Here is a 22,760-nt window from a genome sequence, read left to right as displayed (position 1 = left end):
TTGTGGGGTGGGGGTGCAGCGGGAGGGGAAGGAAGGGAGGGGTCAGTCCTCAGACTGCCCAGGCCCAAGACTCTGTACCGGCTCCCTTCAAAGTGGGTACAATGGTGGGGGGGGGGCGTGGATATGACGCATCAGGAGTGAACGGGCCAGGCGCTGGGGGGGACCTGGGCTCTCCGGCGTCTGGCCTTCATTCTGGGAACAGGGTTCCATGCAGCCAGTGCCTCATCTTGCGTGTCGTCCACACAGCTCACAGAGTTCCTCAGGGCCCCTCCGACCCCAGCCTCCTCTGTCCCAGGGAGTTCCAGAGTCCCGCCCAGGGCACAGCTCCTATGCCCGCTCCCCTTCTGGCTCCTGCTGGGGAAGCCACTGGGCTGAGCTGAGCCTGGAGTCGGGGCCAGGGGAAGGGCAGAGACACACCGCGGCTGCAGCCCCGACAAGGACCACGTGGCGCCGAGATCCCTGGGGGGCGGGCGCCATTCAGGCGAGTCCCCTGGCTCTGCAGTAAAGAAGGTGCTGGCAGCTTGGATAGAAACTTGTGCTTTAATATATCTCTGTGTGTGTGAGTGTGGGTGTGTGTGTGTGTCGAACAACCGTCTCCGGGGCCTCAGTGCTGGGCCTTTGTCCTTGTTCTCCGCTCCTCCTCGCGGCCGACGCCGGCCCCCTCCCTGGCGGGCGGCCCTGCCCCTGGGCACCCCGGCTGGCGTGGGGTCAGTCTTTGGTACGATGCGGACACTTTGGTGTGCCGGGGGGCGGGGTGGGGCGGGCCACGCAGCTCTCATCATCTCTGCAACGCCAAGAGGAAGGTGGCCACAGGCCCCCAGAGCTGTGGGAGGGGCTGGCGGGGGGCTCCACTGCCCGGCATCACCACCACTGTGATGGAAGAGAGAAGGGACACAGGCCGGGGCTCTGGTCAGCTCAGCAGGGCCAGGGAGGAGTGGGCGGGCGGGCAGGCCACGTGAGGGTCGTTCCCCTACCCCCACTCTGTGCACACAGACACACTCGCAGGACGTGCGGTGGGGGTTAACTCTGCCTGCTGGGTCCAAATCCTGGCCCGTGGCTCACTAAGGAAGACACAGAGCAATTCATTCGACCTCAGGGACCTCAGCTTCCTCATCTATAAAATGAGTCTAACAGGGAAATTTCCTGGTCACCCAGCGGATCAGACTCCACACTTCCACTGCAGGAGGCAGGGGTTCGATCCCTGGTTGGGAAGCTAGGGATCCCACATGCCTTGTGGTGTGGCTAAAAAAAAAAAGAAAAAAAAATGGGGAATGATGAAAATAAAGTAAAAATAAAATAAAATGAGTGGAAGAGCCACTCCAGAGGACTGTGGTGAGGAATGAATGAGATCGTACATACACAGGTGTCTGTACCTTGCCTGGTATGTAGTAATTTCTTGGTAACCTCGAACTGACATTATTGCAAACACCCGGCCCCCAGTGTGGGAAGGGGTACAGGTTCACACTTGGACACACACATATACATACAGAGAGATGTTCCCAGGAACAGATGCTGCTACCGTATGCTTAGTTCACAGGAGGGTCTGGTCGTCTCACTGCCCATGCAGCCCACAGCCTGAACCAGGGTGGGGCCCAAGGTGGGTACCAAACACACCAGCACCTGTTTCCACAGCTACCAACACATGCACCCCATCACCTTGCCACTGGGAACCCCAATTCAGACATCAACACCACCTCCCCTGACACAGGCACCCCCCACCCACTTTCTGCCCTGCACCTTTATTGGGGTCCATCTGCTTCCTGGGACACTCCCCCTTCTTCAGGGTGACGTCATCTATGGCGATATCCCCCAGGTAGCCCGAGCCTCGGACACCCTCAAAAATAATCTGGGGTGGGATCAGAGAGCAGGGAGCGTGGTGAGGGAGATTCTGCTCCCAGCCTTTACCCTCCGTCTCCCAGGAAGGTCCCCCCATCCCTGCATGCTTCCCTCTTCAGCTCCTAGGGAGCCGGCCCCAGGCCGGGAGAGCTATAAGCAGAGGCGGGCCCGGGCGACTCACCTGGAAGGGCCCGCTCGGGTTGATGGGCACATGCGCCTGCTGCCACACGTTGCCCTTATTGCCGCTGAGGGACCAGGCGTGCGTGTCCAGGGCCCCTTTGTTCCGGGACCGCACCAGGAGGTTGAGGGAGCCTGTGTCGGGCATGAGGAGAGGCGGCTGTGAGGGGCCACTCCCTGCTTTCCCCACTCACCACCTTCGACTCCCTACCAGGGCTCGCAGCACTGCCCCACTGGACGGGACCTTCTCCCCACTGCAGACTGGCCAGCATCCTGTCATCCCAGAGGGGAGCTCAGCGTGGGAAAGAGCACAGCAGCAGGGCTTCCGTTCATCAGGACAATTTGCAAAGTTTCTTTCACATCTTTCCTTCCTTCCTAATCAGTAACGCCCCCCAACCCTGGAACACACCCACACACACCCCTACCCTTCCTCCTCTAGGCAGCAGAGTTGTCCTAGGACACTGGGGCCCAAGTCTGAACACAAAGCAAGATTCCCAAAGTATGCAGTGCACACACTCGGTGGCACACAACGCTACTGCAGTTTCTGGAGGTAAGTGTGTGCTAAGTTGCTTCAGTTGTCTCTGATTCTTTGCAACCCCAACAACTCCTCTGTCCATATAATGGTAGATACTAGTCATTATGCTATGCTGAGTCGCTTCAGTCATCTCTGACTCTTTGCAACCCCATGGACTGTAGCCCGCCAGGCTCCTCTGTCTGTGGGGATTCTCCAGGCAAGAATAATACTGGAGTGGGTTGCCAATACCTTCTCCAGAGGATCTTCCCAACACAGCAATTGAACCCACATCTCTTATGTCTCCTGGATTGGCAGGCGGGTTCTTTACCACTAGCACCACCAGTGAATCCCCTGAAGGTACAGGAACCAAGTTTAAAAATTTAACACTTGAAGGGTGGCGGGTGGGTGAAATGGGTGAAGAAACTAAAAAAGGTTGAACTTCCAATTATAAAATAAGTCCTGGAGATATAACGTAATGCTGACTGTAGTCACCATACAGTTACTAATACTGTATTGCACATTTGAAAGTTGCCAAGAGAGTAGATCTTAAAAGTTCTTATCATAAGGAAAAAAAAAATTCTGGTGATGGATATTAACTAGACTTACTGTAGCAATTATTTTGCAATATACACAAATGCCAAATCATTATGTTGTACATCTGGAACTAATTTAATGTCAATTATACCTCAATAAAAATGTAATACTTATGTTTTAAGAGGTGAATAAAATGAGCCCTTCAAATCCACAACTTCTCTAGTATTGATGCTTAGGACAAAGCTAAGAAAAAGGACGTGACTTAAAGAAAAATATTAGTGTATGTACTACATAGCTGTGGTAAAATCTGAAACTTTGAAAGTATTAACCTAGGGGGTGCTGAGCCCCTCTGCCCACAGACCCAGGGGCCTGGGATTGGAGAGGTGCTGACAGGCAATGGAAAAAGGAGGAGTGGATCCAGCCTTGGCAAGGAGCACCCAGGCAAGGGTGTGCCCCTTCACTGGCACTGCCAGCCTATCTCGAGCCCCCTGTGACATGAAGACCTGGCTCAGAGGGAAGGGGAATCAATCTTAGGTGGCACCTGGTGCCTGGCATTTTCATGGCACTGCCCATAGACAATGCCACACCATCTGTGACACCAGATAGACAGACCCCCGGTGGGAGAGGGCCACCAAATGTTACCTGCCTGAGAGCAAAGGAGTTGGCTTGGACCAAGGAGAGCCAGAGAGATACAAGGTCTGGGGACAGCTGGTACCTGGAGCTGCCAGGTAGGGTGAGAGGGGTGGGGAGAGGCAGGACCAGGACAGCAGGAAATGCCCACCCTTCCCCAGCAGCAGGCCCGGGCCTGGGGGAGGAACACTCCAAAGATCCCAGGCCTGTGAGGACCCTTGCCAGCAGACGGGGCCCTCAGAGGGCTGCAGCCAGCACCCAGAGGGCCGGGAGGAGCCACACTGGCAGAGGCAAGGCCCAAGCCGCAGTGCCTTTTGGGCTTCTCACCAGCCCCCAATGGGACCTCCCTCTCTTCCCCCTTCTTGGAGATTTTTCTCCTATCCCAATCCCCAAATCCCCAGGGTCTAACCTCAATCGTCAAACCTTTCCTTCCTCCTCCACCACCCTGTTCCAAGGACTCAAATGGGAAAACCCCACCTTTTCACTGCTCAAACCAAAACTGAAGTTCTGCCCCCTTCCCTCGTCATTCCACCAGCTCCAAGATCTCCCCTCTTCCTGACAGCCTTTCCCAGGGTCAGCCAGAGCCCTAAGGGCACCTGCTCACTATGTTCTTCTTTGTCACCTCCGGAGCTGAACTGAGCTACAAGCTGCAGCCTGGACATAGTCCAGCTTTGCAGACCCTGGGTTTGGCCAGGGTCTGTTCCCACTGCTTGAGATGCCCTCCCCTACTATGTTCCCCTGACCAAATCCCTTTTGTGCTTCAAGGTCTCTCTGAAACACCACCTCTTCCAGGAAGTCTTCCCAGGTTGGAGCTGGGAGCGCTCTGTGCTACTTGTAAATTCTGAGACCTTAAACTGTAGCTCCCCTTGCTCAGAGCACTCCCCGCTCTGTGGAGTGGTAGTTACTGGGATTCTCATCTTCTCTCATTTGACTCCACAGGGAAAGCCCTCATCAAACTGCTACCTGCTCTCAGTATTTGAATGCTCAATGACTGTCATCAGGATTGAAAAGGGACTTTCATAGCATCTCAGAGTTAGAAGTTACCTCAGGGGTCATCAAGTCCAGGCTCCACTACCTCCCTTTTATTCACTCATTCACCTAATTGAGCAGGCTCTGTTCTAGACACCAGGGACACATCCATGAATAAGACAAAGAACCCTGCCTCCTGGAGCTTATGCTCTTTGGGTGGAAAGCACAATAAAGAATATAATGCAGGAAAGGGATGGAAAAGTGTTTTACGTGGGGCTGTCAGGGACCTCTCCAAGGAGACCTGAATGAGGTGGGGGGAGAACATTCCAGGTCAGGGAAAACATCACAAGCAAAGGCCTCTAAGGCATGAAGGAACCTGCCTCAAATATATAAAGAAAAGCAAGGAGATCAGTGTGCTTGAGCTGAGTGGAGTCATGGGAGAGCAGCAGAAAATGAGATCAGAGAAGCAGGCAGGGGTGGGCCAGGTCTGGGAGGCCTGGAGAAGACAGTGAGGGAAGAGGGCTGAGCAGGGGAGTAATATTACCCAGCACAGGGGTCCCCTCCACAGCACCCCTGCTAGACTCTCCTCCTACCCGGGGACAGAATAGCAGACTCCTTTGCTGGGCAGATCTGATGGTTATAGCATCTTCCTCAGGTAGAATTCAGGTCTGCCTCCCAGAAGTTTTCAATGATTGGTGTTTGTCCCACCTACTGGGGGACACCTAGCAAGCTCTGGAACACAGACAGCTCCCTCAGGGCTTTCTCTGCTCCCAGGCACCCCAGCTCTTAAAGCTTAAATCTCCCAGGGCCTTCCTGTATCCAACATGCTCTTCTTACCAGCTGGGTTCCCCGTGCTCCTCCTGAACTGAGGACAAAATGACCACCTGTCCTGGTTTGCCTGGGATGTGGGACTTCTAGCACTAAAAGTGGGAAAGGCTGGGGCAAAGGATTGGTTTGAACTGCCCAGAGTACTAGCTGGACAGTGTGGTCCCACTCATCCCCACCCCCACCTATCTCACAGGAAGCTTCTCACGAAGTCCAGACCCAGCCACAAGTGAACTGGCCTGTGTAGACAGCCTGGAGGGCTCCAGCGGCTGCAGAAGGTCCCATCCCCACCTCATTCTGGTTCATCAGTTTAGCCCGACCCATTGCTCCAGCTGTGGACACTTCACAGTGAGCCTTTAGGTCTGCACTTGGTTAAAGTCACTTCCTCTGCTGTGCAGCCAAGAAGAACAGTGAAGATTTCTGTGACCTCTTAGGGCATGATTGTCAAGAGGTACAGTTTTGAGGGAAAAGCAAGGCACAGAACACTGTACATAAAATGCGGGGAAAGAGGATACATGTGTACTGGCTTCTCTACACTTTAAGCATTTCTGGAAGTGTGCCACCCCCCCCCCCAAATCTAGTACCTTGATTGCCTCTGGAGAGGCACTCTAGGTGGCAGGAGGACTGGGATGGGAAGGGGGCTCTCATCAGGTACCTTTTGTACCTTCCGACTTGTGCAAAGACATTTCCTTTTCCATAAATATGTAAACAAACAAACAAAATTAAAATTAAAATTGTCACTTCCTCAGCAGTCTTCCATAATCAGGTCCCCAGCGTCAGTCAAGTCTCCCTGTTATCAGCTGTGTTGACCCCCATCCTGCCGCTGCAGACACACATCACAGTGGCCGCTAAATTCTACCTAGCACAATGAGTTATTTCATGTCTGTCTCTCCCACTTGACTGCAGGTGCCAAGTGGACGAGGAACCTGTCCATCCTGTTCTCTGAACCACCTGAAGCCAGGCACAGAGCAGGATGTCTAGAGGTGACGGCTGAACTGACAAGTTCACTGACTAATGTGATGCTCCTACCAGAGCCGTCTCTTCCCAAAGGGCACACCCCTTGGGTTCTGTAGGACTTCCTCTCGTTGCTCACAAATCAGCTCCCTTCCAACCCTGTGTTTAGGGCTTGGGAGAGTCAGCAGAATTGGGCTGCTGTGTGATCTTGGGCATATGCTTAACCTCTCTAGTTTATATGGTAACACCTCACTCATTCAGTGGCTGTGAGTGTTAATGAGACCACAGATGCAGAGCATCCAGAAAGTCAATACATGCAGCCTCTTAGCTGACTTCTCCATCCCCTCTAAGACTTCCACCTCATCCTGCTGAAGCCATTTTCTTTGCAGACTCAGGAAGACTTGATTATCTCAAGACCTCAGACAAGCTGGCTCTCTGGACCTTTCTCTTGCCCAGATTCTGCTCACACTCTCTACAATCACACTCCCTGTGATCTGGCTGAGTTGGGAAGCCCAGGCCTTAAGCAGACCAGTCCCCAGCTTCCTGTGGACCCTGCCCCCTCCCAGCAGCAGCACTCACTCGGGCAGGTTCGCTGGTCCTTCGACTCACCGATGTGCTTTCCGTACATGTGATAGAAGAAGGAGACACAGTAGAACTTGGCGCTGGCGTTGTACAGGGGACTCACCAACCTCGCACGGTCCCCCAGCTCCCGCGGCCTTGATGTCTCAATGAACATGTAGTAGCCTGCAGAGAAGTGGAGATGTACCAACACTCTCCTCCTCAGCCTTCCCAGCCCTCTTTCCACCTGACTCCTTTTCTGCCCTTGTATCAGCTATCTGAATCCCAGGTGCCTCACACCACCCCAATCTGTCCTCCCTGCCTCAGCACAACACCGGAGTCTGGGCCAGGACTTGTGAGTTCTTAGCTCTGTGGCAGCTTCTCTTCTTCCCAATCCTCTAGCAGGTCAGGACTGTGTCTCCCCTCAGACTGGGGCTTCCTGAGGGCAGGGCTGTGTCTCCCCTCAGACTGGGTCTCCCCTCAGACCGGGGCTCCCTGAGGACGGGCTGTGTCTCCCCTCAGACTGGCGCTCCCTGAGGCAGGGCTGTGTCTCCCCTCAGACTGGGGCTTCCTGAGGCGGGGCTGTGTCTCCCCTCAGACTGGGGCTCCCCTCAGACTGGGGCTCCCTGAGGACGGGCTGTGTCTCCCCTCAGACTGGGGCTCCCTGAGGCAGGGCTGTGTCTCCCCTCAGACTGGGGCTCCCCAAGGATGGGCTGGGTCTCCCCTCAGACTGGGGCTCCCTGAGGACGGGCTGTGTCTCCCCTCAGACTGGGGCTCCCCTCAGACTGGGGCTCCCTGAGGAGGGGCTGTGTCTCTCCTCAGACCAGGGCTCCCTGAGGACAGGCTGTGTCTCCCCTCAGACTGGGGCTCCCTGAGGACGGGCTGTGTCTCTCCTCAGACCGGGGCTCCCTGAGGACAGGCTGTGTCTCCCCTCAGACTGGGGCTCCCTGAGGACGGGCTGTGTCTCTCCTTAGAGTGGGGCTCCCTGAGGCAGGGCTGTGCCTCCCCTCAGACCGGGGCTCCCCTCAGACTGGGGATCCCTGAGGACGGGCTGTGTCTCTCCTCAGAGTGGGGCTCCCTGAGGCAGGGCTGTGTCTCCCCTCAGACTGGAGCTCCCCTCAGACCGGGGCTCCCTGAGGACGGGCTGTGTCTCCCCTCAGACTGGGGCTCCCCTCAGACTGGGGCTCCCTGAGGAGGGGCTGTGTCTCTCCTCAGACTGGGGCTCCCTGAGGAGGGGCTGTGTCTCCCCTCAAACTGGGGCTCCCTGAGGATGGGCTGTGTCTCCCCTCAGACTGGGGCTCCCCTCAGACTGGGGCTCCCTGAGGACAGGCTGTGTCTCCCCTCAGACCAGGGCTCCCCAGCGCTAGACCTCTCCCTGAAGCAGTTCTCCATTCCAAGCAGCAGGCCATCTCCTCACCCTCAGGGGTGCCACTTATGTCAGTGGGGGGACCAGTGTTGGGGGAGCGCTTGGGGTTCTGGGTGAGGGCATTCTGCCGGGTCCAGTCAAAATTGTCTGTCAGGTCCTGGGTGTAGCCACAGATCTTCTCATCCTCAAAGTGGCAGGTGTTGTCTGCAGTCAGGGAAGGGTGGGCAGGGAGTGAGACAAAGAGGGTCAGCCTGCTTGGGTCCCCTCATCCAGTTTTAATTTCCTGGTCACCCCCGAGGCAGCTCCCAAACATCCAAGTAGGGGGCCCAGGATCACAAGGCTCCAGAAACCAGGCAACAGGGCCCCTGACACATCTGTTCCTGGATCAGGACTTCTTAACCTTTTTGGTGCCACAAACCCTTCTGACGTCTATTAAAGTTAAGGACCCCACTGCAGATTATTTAGGTGCATAAAATGAAAAGCATAGGGTTACAAAGGAAATCATATTATGCTGAAATAGTCATCAAAAAACAAATGCTTGATACAATAATAAGTGGGCTTCTCTAACTAAATCACAAGATCTAGTGTTAGGTCTAAGTACTGTAGTTTTAAAATACGAATGAATGGAAATGACGTTTACAGATGGCTGCAACAACTTTTAGGTGGCGTAAAAACACTGGATTTTCACTGGTGACAAAGTCAATCAGGTAATGGTTATACCATATTCCTACATGCATCATTGACGGGGATGTTAAATTTCTGTGAGAAGTTAGGGAAAATAAAGAAGTACTTGTAGGCCCTTCCAGGTTCCAGTTTCATGGGCCCACCCTGATCATTTGGGGAGCAGTCAGTTCATGGATCTCAGATTAAGGACCCCTGCCCCAGGGAACAGAGAAGGTAGATTAACCTGATCTTTCCATTTTTCTTCTGGGGACAGTGAACAGTGCTGAGCGAGGACAAAGGACCCTGAGTTAGAGATGTCCTCTTGACTCCACCCTCCCTTCAAGCCTTTAAGCCCCAAAATAAATCCCGGATGCAAATATCTCCAAACCCAGCCCTGCTCCCTCCTGCTTCTCCTGCCAATGGCGAGCCTCCACGCTATTTTCTCTCTGGGTATCTCTTGGGGGTCCCTTCCTCCCACCGGGGAACCTTTGTGACCCTAAAGGAAGGAGAAGTAGGCAGGGGTATCTCACCTGACAAATTGGGAGAGCTGATGGCTGAGAAAGCAAGCAGGAAAACCAAGTTAGAACCAAGGTGTAGGGCTGTGCAGAGGGTGCCTGGGCTTAGGACCAGGAAACAGGGTCCCCAGAGCAGGACTGGGGGCCAGAGGCACCTGGCCTGCAGTAACAGAGTAGGACACTGCAGATTGGGGAACCCCAAGCTCAGGAACCATGCGGGAAATATGGAGGGTCCCCTGAGCATGAGATGGGCCCACCTATCCCACCGCCACCGCCGCCACCACCACCTACGCTCCGTGTAGTGGATGATGCGGGAGGCCATATCTCCAGCCCCAAAAGTGGTGTAGGGCGTGAGGCGGACCTCGTAGCTGTGGGGCACTCGGAGGTCGGTCAGGATGTACTCCAGCAGCTGCCCCTTCTCCACACGCCGCACCGGGATGGCCTTCACCAGGGCGTTGTGCTGATTCAACTGTAGATACAGGGAGTCCCAGATGCCCAACAAGCCATGCCCTCCACCTGAGCACCTGCCCAGACCCTGGTGTGACTTTGCGGGGGCAGCATTTGAGGAGCAGAAAGAGCAAAGGACTAGGAAGCCAGGCCCTCAGTTTCCTCATCTGTAAGACAGAGCAATCGCCCCTTCCAGGCCCCCCTCCCGGGCTGTCCTGGGGCAATAGTAAAGAATGCACCTGCCAATGCAGGAGATATAAGAGGTGTTCAATCCCTGGGTCGGGAGGAAGAAATGGCAGCCCACTCCAGTATTCTTGCCTGGAGAAGCCCATGGACGGAGAAGCCCATGGACAGATGAGCCTGGTGGGCTACAGTCCACGGGGTCGCAGGAGTCAGGCACAACTGAGCACACACATGAACAAGTATTGAACAACTAATGTGTGCTAGGCACTGCTCCAAATACGATGTGATTTTTAACTTGTTTAATCCTCAAGATAACAGCCCTATCAGGTGGAATATTATAACTACCCCCATTTCACAAGTGAAGAAACTGAGGCCAAACAGATGTAGCCTGCCCAAATTAAAACAGAACTGATGTTTAGCTTAGGCAGTCTGCCCCAGGGTCACACTCTTACCCTCCACCCAACTACCCCTTAGCTGGGCGGAACCACATGGAATGAGACCAGCAGGGTGGCTCTGGCCCTGCATCCTAGAGACCCTGTGGGTGAGACTTAAGCTCCTACTTTAAGCTTCTGATGTAAGAGCAGACTCTGTGTTTTGTGAGCAGAAACGGCTCTGCTCCCTTCCCCCACATGAACCCAGCAGACTCCTGCCTAATTCCCAGGGCTGTGCGCAGAGCACGGGTTCAGCAGGGATAGGTCCCTAGAGCCTCCCAGCTCCTGCTGCTGTGTCCAGAACACTGTGGCTCTGGCTCAGAAGAGCCTTCTATAAGAGGGTCAGTGTGTCTTCATCCCCTTCCCCTGGCTTGACAAGCACTCCCAGGGCCAGCCTGCACCTGGGCGCCTTTCCCCCTTGGCCCACCTGGCGGACACTGAGTCTGTAGTTGAGCACGGGGTCGACAGCGTCAGGCTCCCTCTGGGTCCACTGCAGCACGTAGGAGTAGTTCTTGGACAGCTTGTGGCTGCGGGTGGGGTTGGGGGTGTCGAAGTAAAACTCCGGGCTGTAGGCTTTGGCTGAGAGGGTGGGGAGCGGGGCACGGGGCCATGAAGGGAGGGGTTAGGGAGAGACACAGAGAGAGGAGGTATGGGAGAGGGAGACAGGAGAGGATAGGTGGAACAGAGAGCAGGATGGGGGGAGACAAAAACAAGGAATATTGTGAGGAGAGGAGGCGGTGGGAGAAGAGCAGATTGGGGAGAATGAGGGCGGGAGAGAAGGTTGCAGAAGGAGGAAAGGGAGGTTGGGAATCCAAGAGGTGGTGTCGGTGAGGATGGAGTGGAAAGGCCAAGGAAAGGCCAGAAAAGAGAGATATGCAGAGACACAGAGAAGAGATGTTAGAGAAGACACAGGGGACGAGCAATGGGGAGAAGACGCCAAGAAGGGTCAAAGATTTTGAGGCAGAAGGAAGGGAAGAGAGATAGAGACCAAGAGGTGGGGAGACAAGGAAAGTGTGGGAGAACAGGAGAGAGGGGGAGGGAGGTGGGAGATGTCACAGGGGCCTCTGGCTGGCAGGGCTGGGCGGGGTGGGGAAGGACTGGGGAGGCGGCCGGTGACCTGCGGTCCTAGCCCCCACTGTTGGGTGAGGAGATCCAGAAAAGAGCTAAAGGGATACCAGGCCAGTCAGGGGCTGTGGGGAGAACCAGGGTGCGGTAAAATGGGGGACAGGAACATCCAGGCTCTCCTGGGGCGCTGCTTCTGGCAGGGAGCTGGCTTTCCCCACAGGAGGTGGAGATGGGGTGATTCGGCAATCCTATCAGCTCCTTTCCTTTACCCTCTGCTCTCACCATGACCCCCACCCCTTTCTGCCCAGCTGCAGCCTCAAAGTGCCCTCTCGAATGACTTGAAGACATAGGACTGAAAGGGATTTTTGGGCGCCGGAGGCCGGAACATCTAGAGCGACAGTTCAGGAACTGTGTGCTGGCTGGCCCAGCGCCACCCTCCATGTGCCAGGGAAGCTGTCGGGGGGGGGGGGGGGGGGGGCGGGGGGGTGGTCTTCTCCATTCCCCCCAAGCTACGGCTCAGGCCCCTCACACCAGGCCTGCAGTCAGGAATAGATTCCCTATATGCAGCTTTGGGGGCCAAGGACAAAGGAAGAGGGCCTTGAAGAGTGATGGCTGAGATGGGGTGGTACCCAGGGCTTGAGTGGGTGAGTCTAAACCTAATTGTGGACCCAGCTGGAAAGACCGCGCTGCCTGCTACACGAACAAGCGTAAGCAGAGAGCTGGAAGGGGTGAAGCCTATGCCTCATACAGGCTGGGCGTGAGCGTGGTGAGAACCGGCAAGGGCTAGTACCCAAGGGCTCTGGAGGCACGAAGCCTAGGCCTGGTGAAGGCTTGAGAAGGGGTGGGGCTGTCAGAGGCCAGGTCTGAATGGGCCTTGAAACGGGGAGGCTAGAATGGACGTGCGGAGTGGAGAGGGCTGCGAGAAGAGGTCCCTGTTAGATGCGAGAGGCCTGCGCGAAGGCTACACCGGGCATGGGTGGGTCCTGGCAAGGCAGGGGGCCTAAACCCGGTGCACAAACCGGGTGCACGTGGGCGGAAGGGGCGGGGCTCCAGGCCGGTGTGGGCGGGGCTGGAGGTGGGCGGGGTCTGGACCCAGGTGGGCGGGGCCGCCGGGACGCTCACCCGAGACCTGGAAGAGGCAGGCGGCCGAGCCCACGTCGTTGGAGACGCTGCACTCGTAGCTGCCACTGCTCTCGCGGGTGACGGCGTCCAGGCGTAGCTCGGAGTGGTCGGGGGCTTCGGCGGCGACGGGGACGGCAGGCGGCGGAGGCAGCAGCTGCCCCTTGAAGCGCCACACAGCCGAGGCGATGCGCTGGGGGCTGCCTCGAAGCAGCGAGCAGCGCAGGAGCACCGGCCGGCCCAGCGCCTGGCGCACGTCCTGGGAGCCGGGCTCCACCTCCGGCGGGACTGGGGGCGGGGGCGGCGGTCAGCGGGGCCTCTCCCCACCGGGTAAGATCTGAGGAGCTGCCCCACGGGGAGGCGACGCATTCACCCCTACGCCCGCGCCCTCCCCACCCCGCACCCCCAGCCTGGAAGGGTCTCAGGGCGGACACGCACAGCGTACTCAACAGCCACACCTCCCGACCTGCAGATGCCTACTCCTCCCTGCCGTAACTTCCAGCCGAGCTTCCCAGACGGGGCCTCTATTCGTGCCTCAAATGGTCCCCTCACCCCGAGTGATGAAAAGCAACACAACGTCAGGGTTTAGAGCATGATCCCCGGAGCAAGATGGCTTAGGTTCAAAGCCCAGCTCTGCCTCTAAACAGCTGTGAGATCTTAGGAAAGTTTCTTAATGTCTGTGTGACCCAGTTTCCCTATTTGTAAAAAAGGGTGAATAATGGAATCTATACAGAGAGCTGTGAAGGACTAGATGAGTTAGTGCATTAAGATACTCAGAACAGTGCTTGACACATGGCAGGTTAACTCTAGGGCTTCCCTGGTGGCTCGGAGAATAAAGAATCCGCCTTCAATACAGGAGACCTGGCTTCCATCCCTGGGTTGGGAAGATCCCCTGGAGGAGGATGTGGCAACCCACTCCAGTATTCCTGCCTGGAGAATCCCTATGGACAGAGGAGCCTGGCGGGCTACAGTCCATGGGGTCGCAAAGAGTCGGACACGACTGAGCGACTAAGCACACAGCGCAGGTTAACTCTCATCATCACACTGAGGCAGTGTGTTCCCTTGAAGGTCCTTCTTCCTTCAAACTCTCATTTCCACTTGTCAAAATCAGTTCTTTGCTCACTGTGTCCCCGGGAATGAAGATGGGGTACAAGTGCCGCAAGGGTCATGGGCCTCCATGTCCTACAGCACGGGGGTCAAGGAGGGGTTGGGGTACCAGCAGTAGGCGGAGGGGTTTGGTCGGACATGGAGGGTGGGGGTGAAGGAGACCGGGAGGGACAGCTCGGACGGTAGTCTGGGTGGGGCGGTGGGACTCACACTGGACGTTCAGCTGCACCTGGGCCTCGCGCGGGCGCACGTTGAAGCCATTATAGCGAGCGGTCTGGCAGCGGTAGGTCCCACTCATGTCGCGGCTCACGCGCTCCAGCCTCAGCTTCCCGTCAGGGGTCTCCTCCAGGGGCAGCCCCGATGGCAGCAACGCGGCCTCCTTGTCCACGCGGGACCACAGCACAGGCGGCCGAGGCTTGCCCCGCACTTCGCACTGCAGCTCAGCTGGCGAGCCCTCGCGCACAGTCACCACGGCCCTGCCCTTGGGCACGCTGATGGTGGGCGGCACTGTGGGGCCGGGGAGAGATAGGAGCCAGGTTAGAGCTTCCCCCGACCCCACCCCAACCCAGACCTCTGCTCTGGGGCGTCTGCTTCCCTCCCTATACGTTCGAACCTCCCTTTCCCATCCCAGAGCGCCCACAGACCCTGCAGTTTCTGCAAAGTAGAACTCCCCTCCCCCAAACCCTCTCCACTTCCTGGGCCTCTACCTCTCAAGGTCTCCCAACTCAGAAAGAGTACTGAAGTCGTCCAGGCCGATTCCTTTTATCTCCTAACCCAACATTACTAAGTTTGGGGGATTCCATTTTTTATTGATTTATTTGGGGGATGGGGGGGGTTCCACTTTTTAAATAGTTCTGCTGAATAGCTTCTCCCTTAATCCCCTCTCTCCAGCCCACCCGCCCGGCTCTAGTGAAAGCTTCCATCTTCTCTTTCTGGAGTGTTATCACAGATCCGTAGTCGGTCCCCCAGCATCCTCACCCTTCCTTCCAAAGTGATAGACTATCTGAGCTTTTGCAGGGCACACAGCCAGAATGAAGACTACTTCCCAGCCTGCCTTATGGCTGGCTGTGGTCATGTGACTAAATTCTGGCCAAGGCGGTGGGGTCTTTAAAGGGAGAGGCTGTGCCTCTCTTCCTCCTTCCTGCAGGCTGGAATGCAGACTGATGGCTGCAGCTGGCACTGCCATTGTGGACGAGGTGGCACATGCTAAGGAGAACAGAATAGCAAGATGAGATGGAGCCTGGGGCTCTGAGGACTTGATGGAGCAGAGCTACTATTCCAGCCTGGACTGCTCACTTTTACAAGAAGAAGAAATACATATATAGCTCATTTAAAGCCACTATTATTTAGACTTTTTCTGTCATTCACAGCCAAACCTAATCCAACTCAACACGCTGCCCAAATGAAGAGTCTTTAAAGACTTCCAGAGAGAGGATATTTGTATACATATACCTGTGTATACACTGTGTATTCACTTTGCTGTGCAGCAGAAACTAACACAACATTGTAAAGCAATTATACTCCAATTAAAAAAAAAAAGACTTCCATGGGTCCCATCTCATATCACATCAAACAAGTTAAAATGTCTTCATTAAATATAAATTGTAAATAACTCTACAAAGCAAGTTGAGGTCCAGTTATCTAGGTGGCATAATTTATGCTCTATAAACATTTATACATTTATTGACTTTAATTCTGTAGTTTTCTTTTTGTATTTTGGAGCCAATTGATTTATTTTTCCAATCCTACTCCATTTCCATAGGTTCTTTAAAAGCTTCCATGCCCTAGGCATCAAGCTTATAAGCCAAACGAAGGAAATGGCCCTGTACCCTCATTGACTTCCCTGTTTCTAAAACATCCCAGCTCCCAACCCTGTTATGCCCCACAAGCTAAAGGGCTGTACCTCCTTTTTGAGGCCATACTGTCCTCAGTTTAAAACTCAAACCCGTTGGCTCTGAAACAAGGCTCTTACCTCTGTCAACCCTCAGCTTCATCTTCCCTTTCCCATCCTGAGTCCCAGCTATGGGATCCACTTGTAAGGAACATACTCCCTGGATACAGCAAGTCTCATATACCTTGGGGGCTCCCTGTCCCTCCTCTCCTGGGCTTGTTCCCTACACCTAGCAAATGCTCACATGGAACTTGGCTCCTCTAAGAAGTCGTCTCCCTTGATGACCCCAGGCAGCCTGGTCCTTCTCTCATGTCCCCAGGATGCTCTGCAGGCCCCACGTTTAGCTCCTGAGTCTTATCTAAGGTTTGTTCTTCCTTTTCCTGCACCTTGCCTGACCCCTCCACAACAGGCCTATCTCCCTGGCTAGGCAGTGAGCTCTGAGAATGGGGCTATGGTGTTCATGGCTTGGTTCCCCAGCTCCTCACCCAGGACATGGCTCAGGATTTAAGAAATGGATTTGTGGAATCCATGGAGCCTAGTTCACTCCCAAGCCCAGCTCAGGTCTATCTCCTTCTGGAAGCCTTTCCTGATGCCTCCTGCTTCACCTGGCTCCTCCCTGTTCAGGTATCAGCATGGGAAGGGCCTCCAAGGCCATCTGGTCCAGTGTCTCATAGACGAGAGACTGAGGCCCAGAGAGTCAAAGAGGTTTAGCCAAAGTCAGCCAGCAACTCAGTGCAAGATAGTGGGGGCTGGAGATGAAATTCCAGAGACTTTGTTCAGAGTCACTCCCTCCAAACTCTTTTTCCAAGTGTAAACCTTTCAGGGGTGGCTGAGAGCAAGATCTGAAGTCAGGCTGCCTGGGTTTGAATCCCAGCTCCACCACCTGCTGATGTGTGAAACTCTCTGAGCCTAAGTTTCTTCATCTCTAAAACCTGAAGATGGACCATCTACCCCACATAGTAAATCTTGAACGTGAATGAGATAAATACAAAATCATCAGAACATACAGTGAACACTCACTAAATGTTGGCTATTATTTCATTATCATTTTTTTTTATTATTGGTATAAAGACCCAAATTCTCTGCAAAATCTGGCCCCTGCCAACCTCTCCACTCTCATCTGACTCCATTCTGCCAGCCACACTCTCCTTCTTTCAGGGCTCCAAATGGTTCATGGACTTTCCTGCCTCAGTGCCTTTGCACATGCTGATTCCTTGGCCTGCCTTTCTCTTCTACCTCTCTTGCTCTCTTGTGCCTACTAAAATCCTGTCCCTCCCTCAGATCTAAATCAAAGCTATCTTAGGAAACCCCTTCCTGACTCTCATGCATCACAATTTGCAGTGATATCTATGTGTGGGATAATCTGAAACACATTTGCTAGTAAGTCCAGTGAGGGCAGAACCTGTTTTGCCTACCACTTCCCTGCAGTGCCTGGCACAGTGCCTGGCATATAATCCATATATATGCATACGATGCATGCGGCATGAACAGATGGTGTCCTCCTCACTGTGGCCTCCCTTTCTCAAGCTGCTGCCCCCTCCCCTCTGTGGGGCTCTCCAGCCCCTTCCATCCTCCCTGTTGCCCCACCTCCAGCTGCCCACCTGTCTCAGAGGAGATGTTGACCTCGACACTCAGGTCGGGCACAGGTGCCCCCGGGAAGGAAGCCACGCACAGGTAGGTGCCGTAGTCACTGAAGTGCAGGTCAATGAGCTCTAGGCTGCTGGTGACGGCAGGCAACTCGGGGTCATTGCGAGTCACCAGCAGCCTCTTAGACATGCGTGCTGGCTTGCCGTTCTTGAACCACTGGTAGGTCACCTTCTCCTGGGGCACTGCGTCCACGTGGCACGACAGCTTCAGATCCTGGCCCAGCTGTATGTTCTCGCTCTCTTTGATCACATCTGGGGTGATCTGGAATGTGGCATTCTTCATGGCTATGGGTGGAAGGGAAGGGAAGGGTGGCTGGGGCTGGCCCAAAGCCAGGGCTCCCTGTCTCACCACCACCATCCAGATGTGGCTCCTCGCTTCCAGCTGGCCTCCCTGGAGGTCGGGGTCTACAACCCCATTCCCAGGAGGAACCATCACGTTTTCTGCTTGGAAATTGTTCTGCTTGCTCAGATGTGTTTCCAAAAGTTCAAAAAAAGCTGGCTGTAGAAAAGTCAGTTTTAGTAATCAATACAGCCATGGTTGACCATACACTATGGAAGGCCCTGCTCTAAGCACCTAAAATGTATTTCTTCATTTAGCCCACCCCACAATCTGTGAGGGAGGCATTTTATTGTCCCTGTTTTACAAAGGAGAGAACTGAGGCTCAGACAGTTTAATCCACTTGCTCAAAGAAGTAAATAGCCAACCTTGAATTCACACTCAGAGCCTATGTTGTTAGCTACTGTGCTGCTTTATATTTTTTGTTGTTTTAAACCTGGAATATACAAAATTCAAATTTTGGAAGAAAGCACTAGAATGAAATACTGGTTATACTGAGTGGGACTGAAGGGGACTGAGGGGAGACTTCTAACTTGCCCTTTTATGCTATTTAGTTCTTTGCAACAGTTTGTGTCATTAAAAAAAAAGACTAATACAATCATCTTACATGCAATTACATAAAAATACAGAGTTTAGAAAGAAAATGGTCTGGCCTCTTTTAGAAATCTGAATATTGTTTAATGTATGCCAAGAGATAGCATGCTTAATATTAGGTGCTCATTGGAAAGGACTCTGTAGCAGCTATAAATCAGAACTGGGCTGAGTGAAACAGGCTGCATTTCACCCCAAGAGGTGACCACAAGTATTTGATGTAAATCGCAATCTTATCAAGCCAGGTTTTAAAGGTCAAATGGAATCAGGTGGAGAAAAACAATCTTCTGATGGGAAAAGTACCATCAAAGGGAAAAGTAGTCATTAGATAACCACAGTTTGACTATTATCTTTCTCACTACTTAATCAGAATTAAGTAAAAAGTCATAGAGTGCCAGCTTCTTTTTTGTGAGGAGAATCAGGGAGAGACTGGTCAGGGAGAGATGAACGAAGAAGAGTGTTCATCTCATCAGAAGATTCTCAATTGAATTTGACAAAAGCTGTATTTTACTTTCATGCTAAAAAGCTGGAAACAAGTCTGGATCTTTTTAAAAAAAATCTTTAAAAATAAATTTTAAAACAGTAACCTAAAGCTGTACAAGCAGAAGAATTTAAAAGTTTCTCCTTATAGCAAAGCAGTAAAATCAAGATCTTATCAAGCAGCTAATGATCATTACTGAGGCTGAAATCTAACTAGGAAAGTATCTGTACTTCTTTAGATTGTGCTCCAAGTTTTAATCATTTTTACATTTAGTAATTATCTTCATACTTACTGAAATGCTTTGCTAATAAAGATTTACATAGGAAGCATGTACAAATGTGTTTTATTTTCACTTTGATTCTATTAATCTTGTAGAAACTGTTGTACAGGGAGGAAGTCAGGAAATTTCTGTTACAGACTGCTGCTAAGTCGCTTCAGTCGTGTCCGTCTCTCTGCGACCCCATAGATGGCCTCCTACCAGGCTCCTCTGTGCCTGGGATTCTCCAGGCAAGAACACTGGAGTGGGTTGCCATTTCCTTCTCCAATGCATGAAAGTGAAAAGTCAAAGTGAAGTCACTCAGTAGTGTCCAACTCTTAGCGACCCCATGGACTGCAGCCTACCAGGCTCCTCCATCCATGGGATTGTCCAGGCAAGAGTACTGGAGTAGGGTGCCATTGCCTTCTCTGTTAGAGACTAGAATGTCCAAATTTAGCCTCAGGCAGCCTCAGTTTCCCAATCTAAAAAAATTCAAAGTGATCAATACCAGCCCTTCCCACATCTTGGCTTGCTGAGGTTATATTTGAAAATGTAGATTGTAAGCTGTAAATAAAACTCTATACCTCATATTGTTAATTGGCTATACCCCAATGTGGCTCAGAGGTTAAAGCGTCTGCCTGGAATGCGGGAGACCCGGGTTCGATCCCTGGGTCAGGAAGATCCCCTGGAGAAGGAAATGGCAACCCACTCCAGTACTCTTGCTTGGAGAATCCCATGGAGGGAGGAGCCTGGTAGGCTACTAGTCCATGGGGTCTCAAAGAGTCAGACACGACTGAGCGACTTCACTTCCACTTTCACTTTCAATAAAAAGTTAAAAAAAGAAAAACTTTATACAAATTTTAGTCCTGCCATCTGCTGGCAGACACCTGAATTGCAGGGAAACTAAAGTGCCTGGAACCTTCTTCCTCAGCCTCTCCCTCCTACCAAGGAAAAGAAGACAGGCCCCTTTCCCCTTCCAGTTCCTGAGCAACAGGAACCCCATCTGCTTCCCAAGTTCCCTCCCCCATCCCCCACCCCCACCCCCAAAGCCACGTACATCGCACCAGGAGGTTGACAGTCTTCTTGGCAGGGTTGCCCACATTGTTGGTAGCTGTGCAGTTGTAGTAGCCAGAGTCTCGGGCCTGCACTGAAGGGATGCTGAGGGTGCCACCCTGGGCCAGGGCACCCAGGGGCAGCGGGCCTGGCCCATGGGACCACTGCAGTTGGGGGAGGGGATCACCACCGGTCAGCAGGCACTGTACCGTCACATTCTCCCCAGGGTTCACCACCAGGGTTTCGTTCACAGACAGCTTCAGGGCTGGTGGTGCTGGGAGGACAAGAATGGGGTCTCAGGGGACTGAGGCAGAGCTAGATGTGAGGGAGCAGAGGCAAGGAGAGAAGGCCTCCGGGGGGTGAGGGGGAGGAGGGAGCAGGCAGGAGGGAGGAGGGCACAGACTCGTGGTGATGTGCCTAGAGTCCTGGTTGAGGACGCAGCACAGGTGGGCAAGGGGTGGGGCGGGGGGGGGGGGTCTGTACCCGTGGTGTTGGTGAGCCGGAAGCTGACAGCCTTGTCCGGGATGCCACACACGTTGCGTACAGATACCTGGCAGCTGTAGCTGGCATAGTCCTGGGGCCGCAGGTTCTTCAGCTTCAGGACCTTGGTCTCCCCCTGGGCAGCGACCACTAGGGTGAGGGGCCTGCTTGGGTCTCCAGGGCTCTCACACATATTCACCAAGCACCAGAGGCTAAAGCAAATTCCTATTCAGGACTGAGCCTGGACTGGATGCCACATTCCCCATACCCTGAGCTTGCATGGGTCCGAGGGTGTCCTGGTACACAATGGCCAGGACCCAGCCTCAGTTTCCCCATTTGAGGAAATGGAAGGGTAAGGCGGGAATCCCGCTGTCTCACAATCCATACAAATACAGGGCTGGCCCTGCAGGCCATGGCCACGTGCGGAGTCTTGACAGCTAGGAAAGCTGCCTCTGAAAGATCTCCCCTGAAGGACGGCTTCATCACTATCTCCTGGGATGGCAGGAGACCCTTGGGGAGTGAGTCATCTTTATCCCAACCCCTCCTGTGCCTGCCATGGGTTCCCAAGGCCCTGCCAGCCAGCGACAGGTGGGGATGACTTGTCTGCCCCCCGGGGATGCTTTCCTAATTGGCGATGTTCTTAAAGGGCTCTCCTGTCATCACTGCTCCCTGACCTTTCTGTCTTGGTTCTGTCTTCCCCAGGCTGTCTGAAGCCCAATCAGAATGCTTGCTTCTGATGTCAGAAGAAAATTGTTGGAGTCAGGGCAGTCCCTGGAGTTCCAGGTGGTGAGACCTCAGCGCCCCCCTGCACCCCTCCTTTGTGGGGTACAGAAGGAAGAGTGTGGGGTAAGTCATGAGGAGAGCAGGCCAGCTGCCGCCCATCCTGACCTGGGTGTAGAGGGGCTCGTAGATGTCAACCCCGTTGTCCTGGCTGTGAGACAGGGTGTCGGAGCCCCGCTTCCAGATGAAGCGAGCAGGCGGGTTGGAGCTGACCGTACAACGCAGGAACACCGTCTTCTCCTGGTAGAAGTTGCCTCGGACATCGCTCACTGTCTGGTGCACCGTCAGCACGGGCTCGTCCAGGTCTGCAAGGGCACAGTCCTGGTGGAGTCAGCGCTGCGTGACCCCTAGGTTGCGGGGGGGAGGGGTGGTGCCTTGAGCCCCTGGCAGCCCTCAGGGAAAGTTAAGCCACCCTCATGGGATGCTTCCAGAGAACCACATGCTCTGCCAGCCCTGCAAGTTTGACCAACCCGTCAGAGACAGGGGACTGGACTTGGGGGCTTTTCAGCTATCCCTCCCCAGGGACCTGCACTGGGGGGCGGCGGGGGTGGGGGGACTGTCTGTCTTCACCCTCCTATCACAGGATGGAGGAATCAGCTGAGACTGGAAATCAGGCCATGCCTGCCAGCTCCTTCCCGCTGCAATAACTTGAGAAATGACCCTTGGCCCCAAAGCTTGGCAGACTCCTGGGTGGCTGATAGGGGATAAAAGAGAGGGCCTGGGGTTCCATTGCTCACCACTCTATCAGGTCCCATCTGGGGGGCAGGGGGTGTATTTAATAGGTAGGTTGATTGTAGGTACTAAGATGGTGGCAGATAGACCATTGGGCCTGGCCCCATAGCTTCTGGGTACCTAGTCAGCCTGAACGGGCACAGAGGTGGGCGGTAAGCAGGCAGATAGCCTCCTGGGGTCAAGGGGAAATCCATGGAGGGCAGGCAGGGATTGGAGGCTTCTCATTCAGCCAGCAGCAAGGACTGAGGGGTGCCTGGTCCTGCAAATGTTGGGGTAGGGAAGTTTTAGAGCTGCCCTGGGACAAAAGCAGAGATATGAGGTGTGGTGGGAAGGGCACTGGACCATAGTCAAGAGACCTAGGCAGTGAGCAAGTCACAAGCCTTTGGTCTCAGTTTCTTCATCTGTGGAATGGGTATAATCCAACCTCTCCTGGCCTCCCTGACCACTTTACAGGGATGGTCCAAGGTTCATATTTGATTATGATGGGAATAGGTCTGCTGCTGCTGCTGCTAAGTCACTTCAGTCGTATCTGACTCTGTGTGGCCCTATAGACGGCAGCCCACCAGGCTCCCCCATCCCTGGGATTCTCCAGGCAAGAACACTGGAGTGGGTTGCCATTT

General features: G+C 54.0%; 1 protein-coding gene across 1 annotated transcript in view; it reads right to left on the bottom strand.

The window, feature by feature from the left end:
- Positions 522-22,760, bottom strand: part of MDGA1 (MAM domain containing glycosylphosphatidylinositol anchor 1) — a 60,285-nt gene continuing 38,046 nt past the window's right edge. The window contains exons 4-17 of the mRNA XM_018039244.1: positions 21,517-21,713; positions 20,632-20,764; positions 20,153-20,422; positions 17,386-17,715; positions 14,104-14,400; positions 12,790-13,074; positions 11,030-11,181; positions 9,833-10,010; positions 9,557-9,580; positions 8,415-8,567; positions 7,049-7,183; positions 2,018-2,148; positions 1,738-1,846; positions 522-870 (exon numbers count right to left, since the gene is read on the bottom strand). Of these exons, the coding sequence (XP_017894733.1) occupies positions 779-870; positions 1,738-1,846; positions 2,018-2,148; positions 7,049-7,183; positions 8,415-8,567; positions 9,557-9,580; positions 9,833-10,010; positions 11,030-11,181; positions 12,790-13,074; positions 14,104-14,400; positions 17,386-17,715; positions 20,153-20,422; positions 20,632-20,764; positions 21,517-21,713 (2,486 nt within the window). The 3' untranslated portion in view covers positions 522-778. The remainder of the gene's footprint in view (positions 871-1,737; positions 1,847-2,017; positions 2,149-7,048; positions 7,184-8,414; positions 8,568-9,556; positions 9,581-9,832; positions 10,011-11,029; positions 11,182-12,789; positions 13,075-14,103; positions 14,401-17,385; positions 17,716-20,152; positions 20,423-20,631; positions 20,765-21,516; positions 21,714-22,760) is intronic.

Source organism: Capra hircus, chromosome 23 (assembly GCF_001704415.2).
Source record: "Capra hircus breed San Clemente chromosome 23, ASM170441v1, whole genome shotgun sequence".
Taxonomy (NCBI): domain Eukaryota; kingdom Metazoa; phylum Chordata; class Mammalia; order Artiodactyla; family Bovidae; genus Capra; species Capra hircus.
The sequence above is the reverse complement of the archived record's forward strand: the minus strand, read 5'-3'. Positions and strand labels throughout refer to the sequence as shown.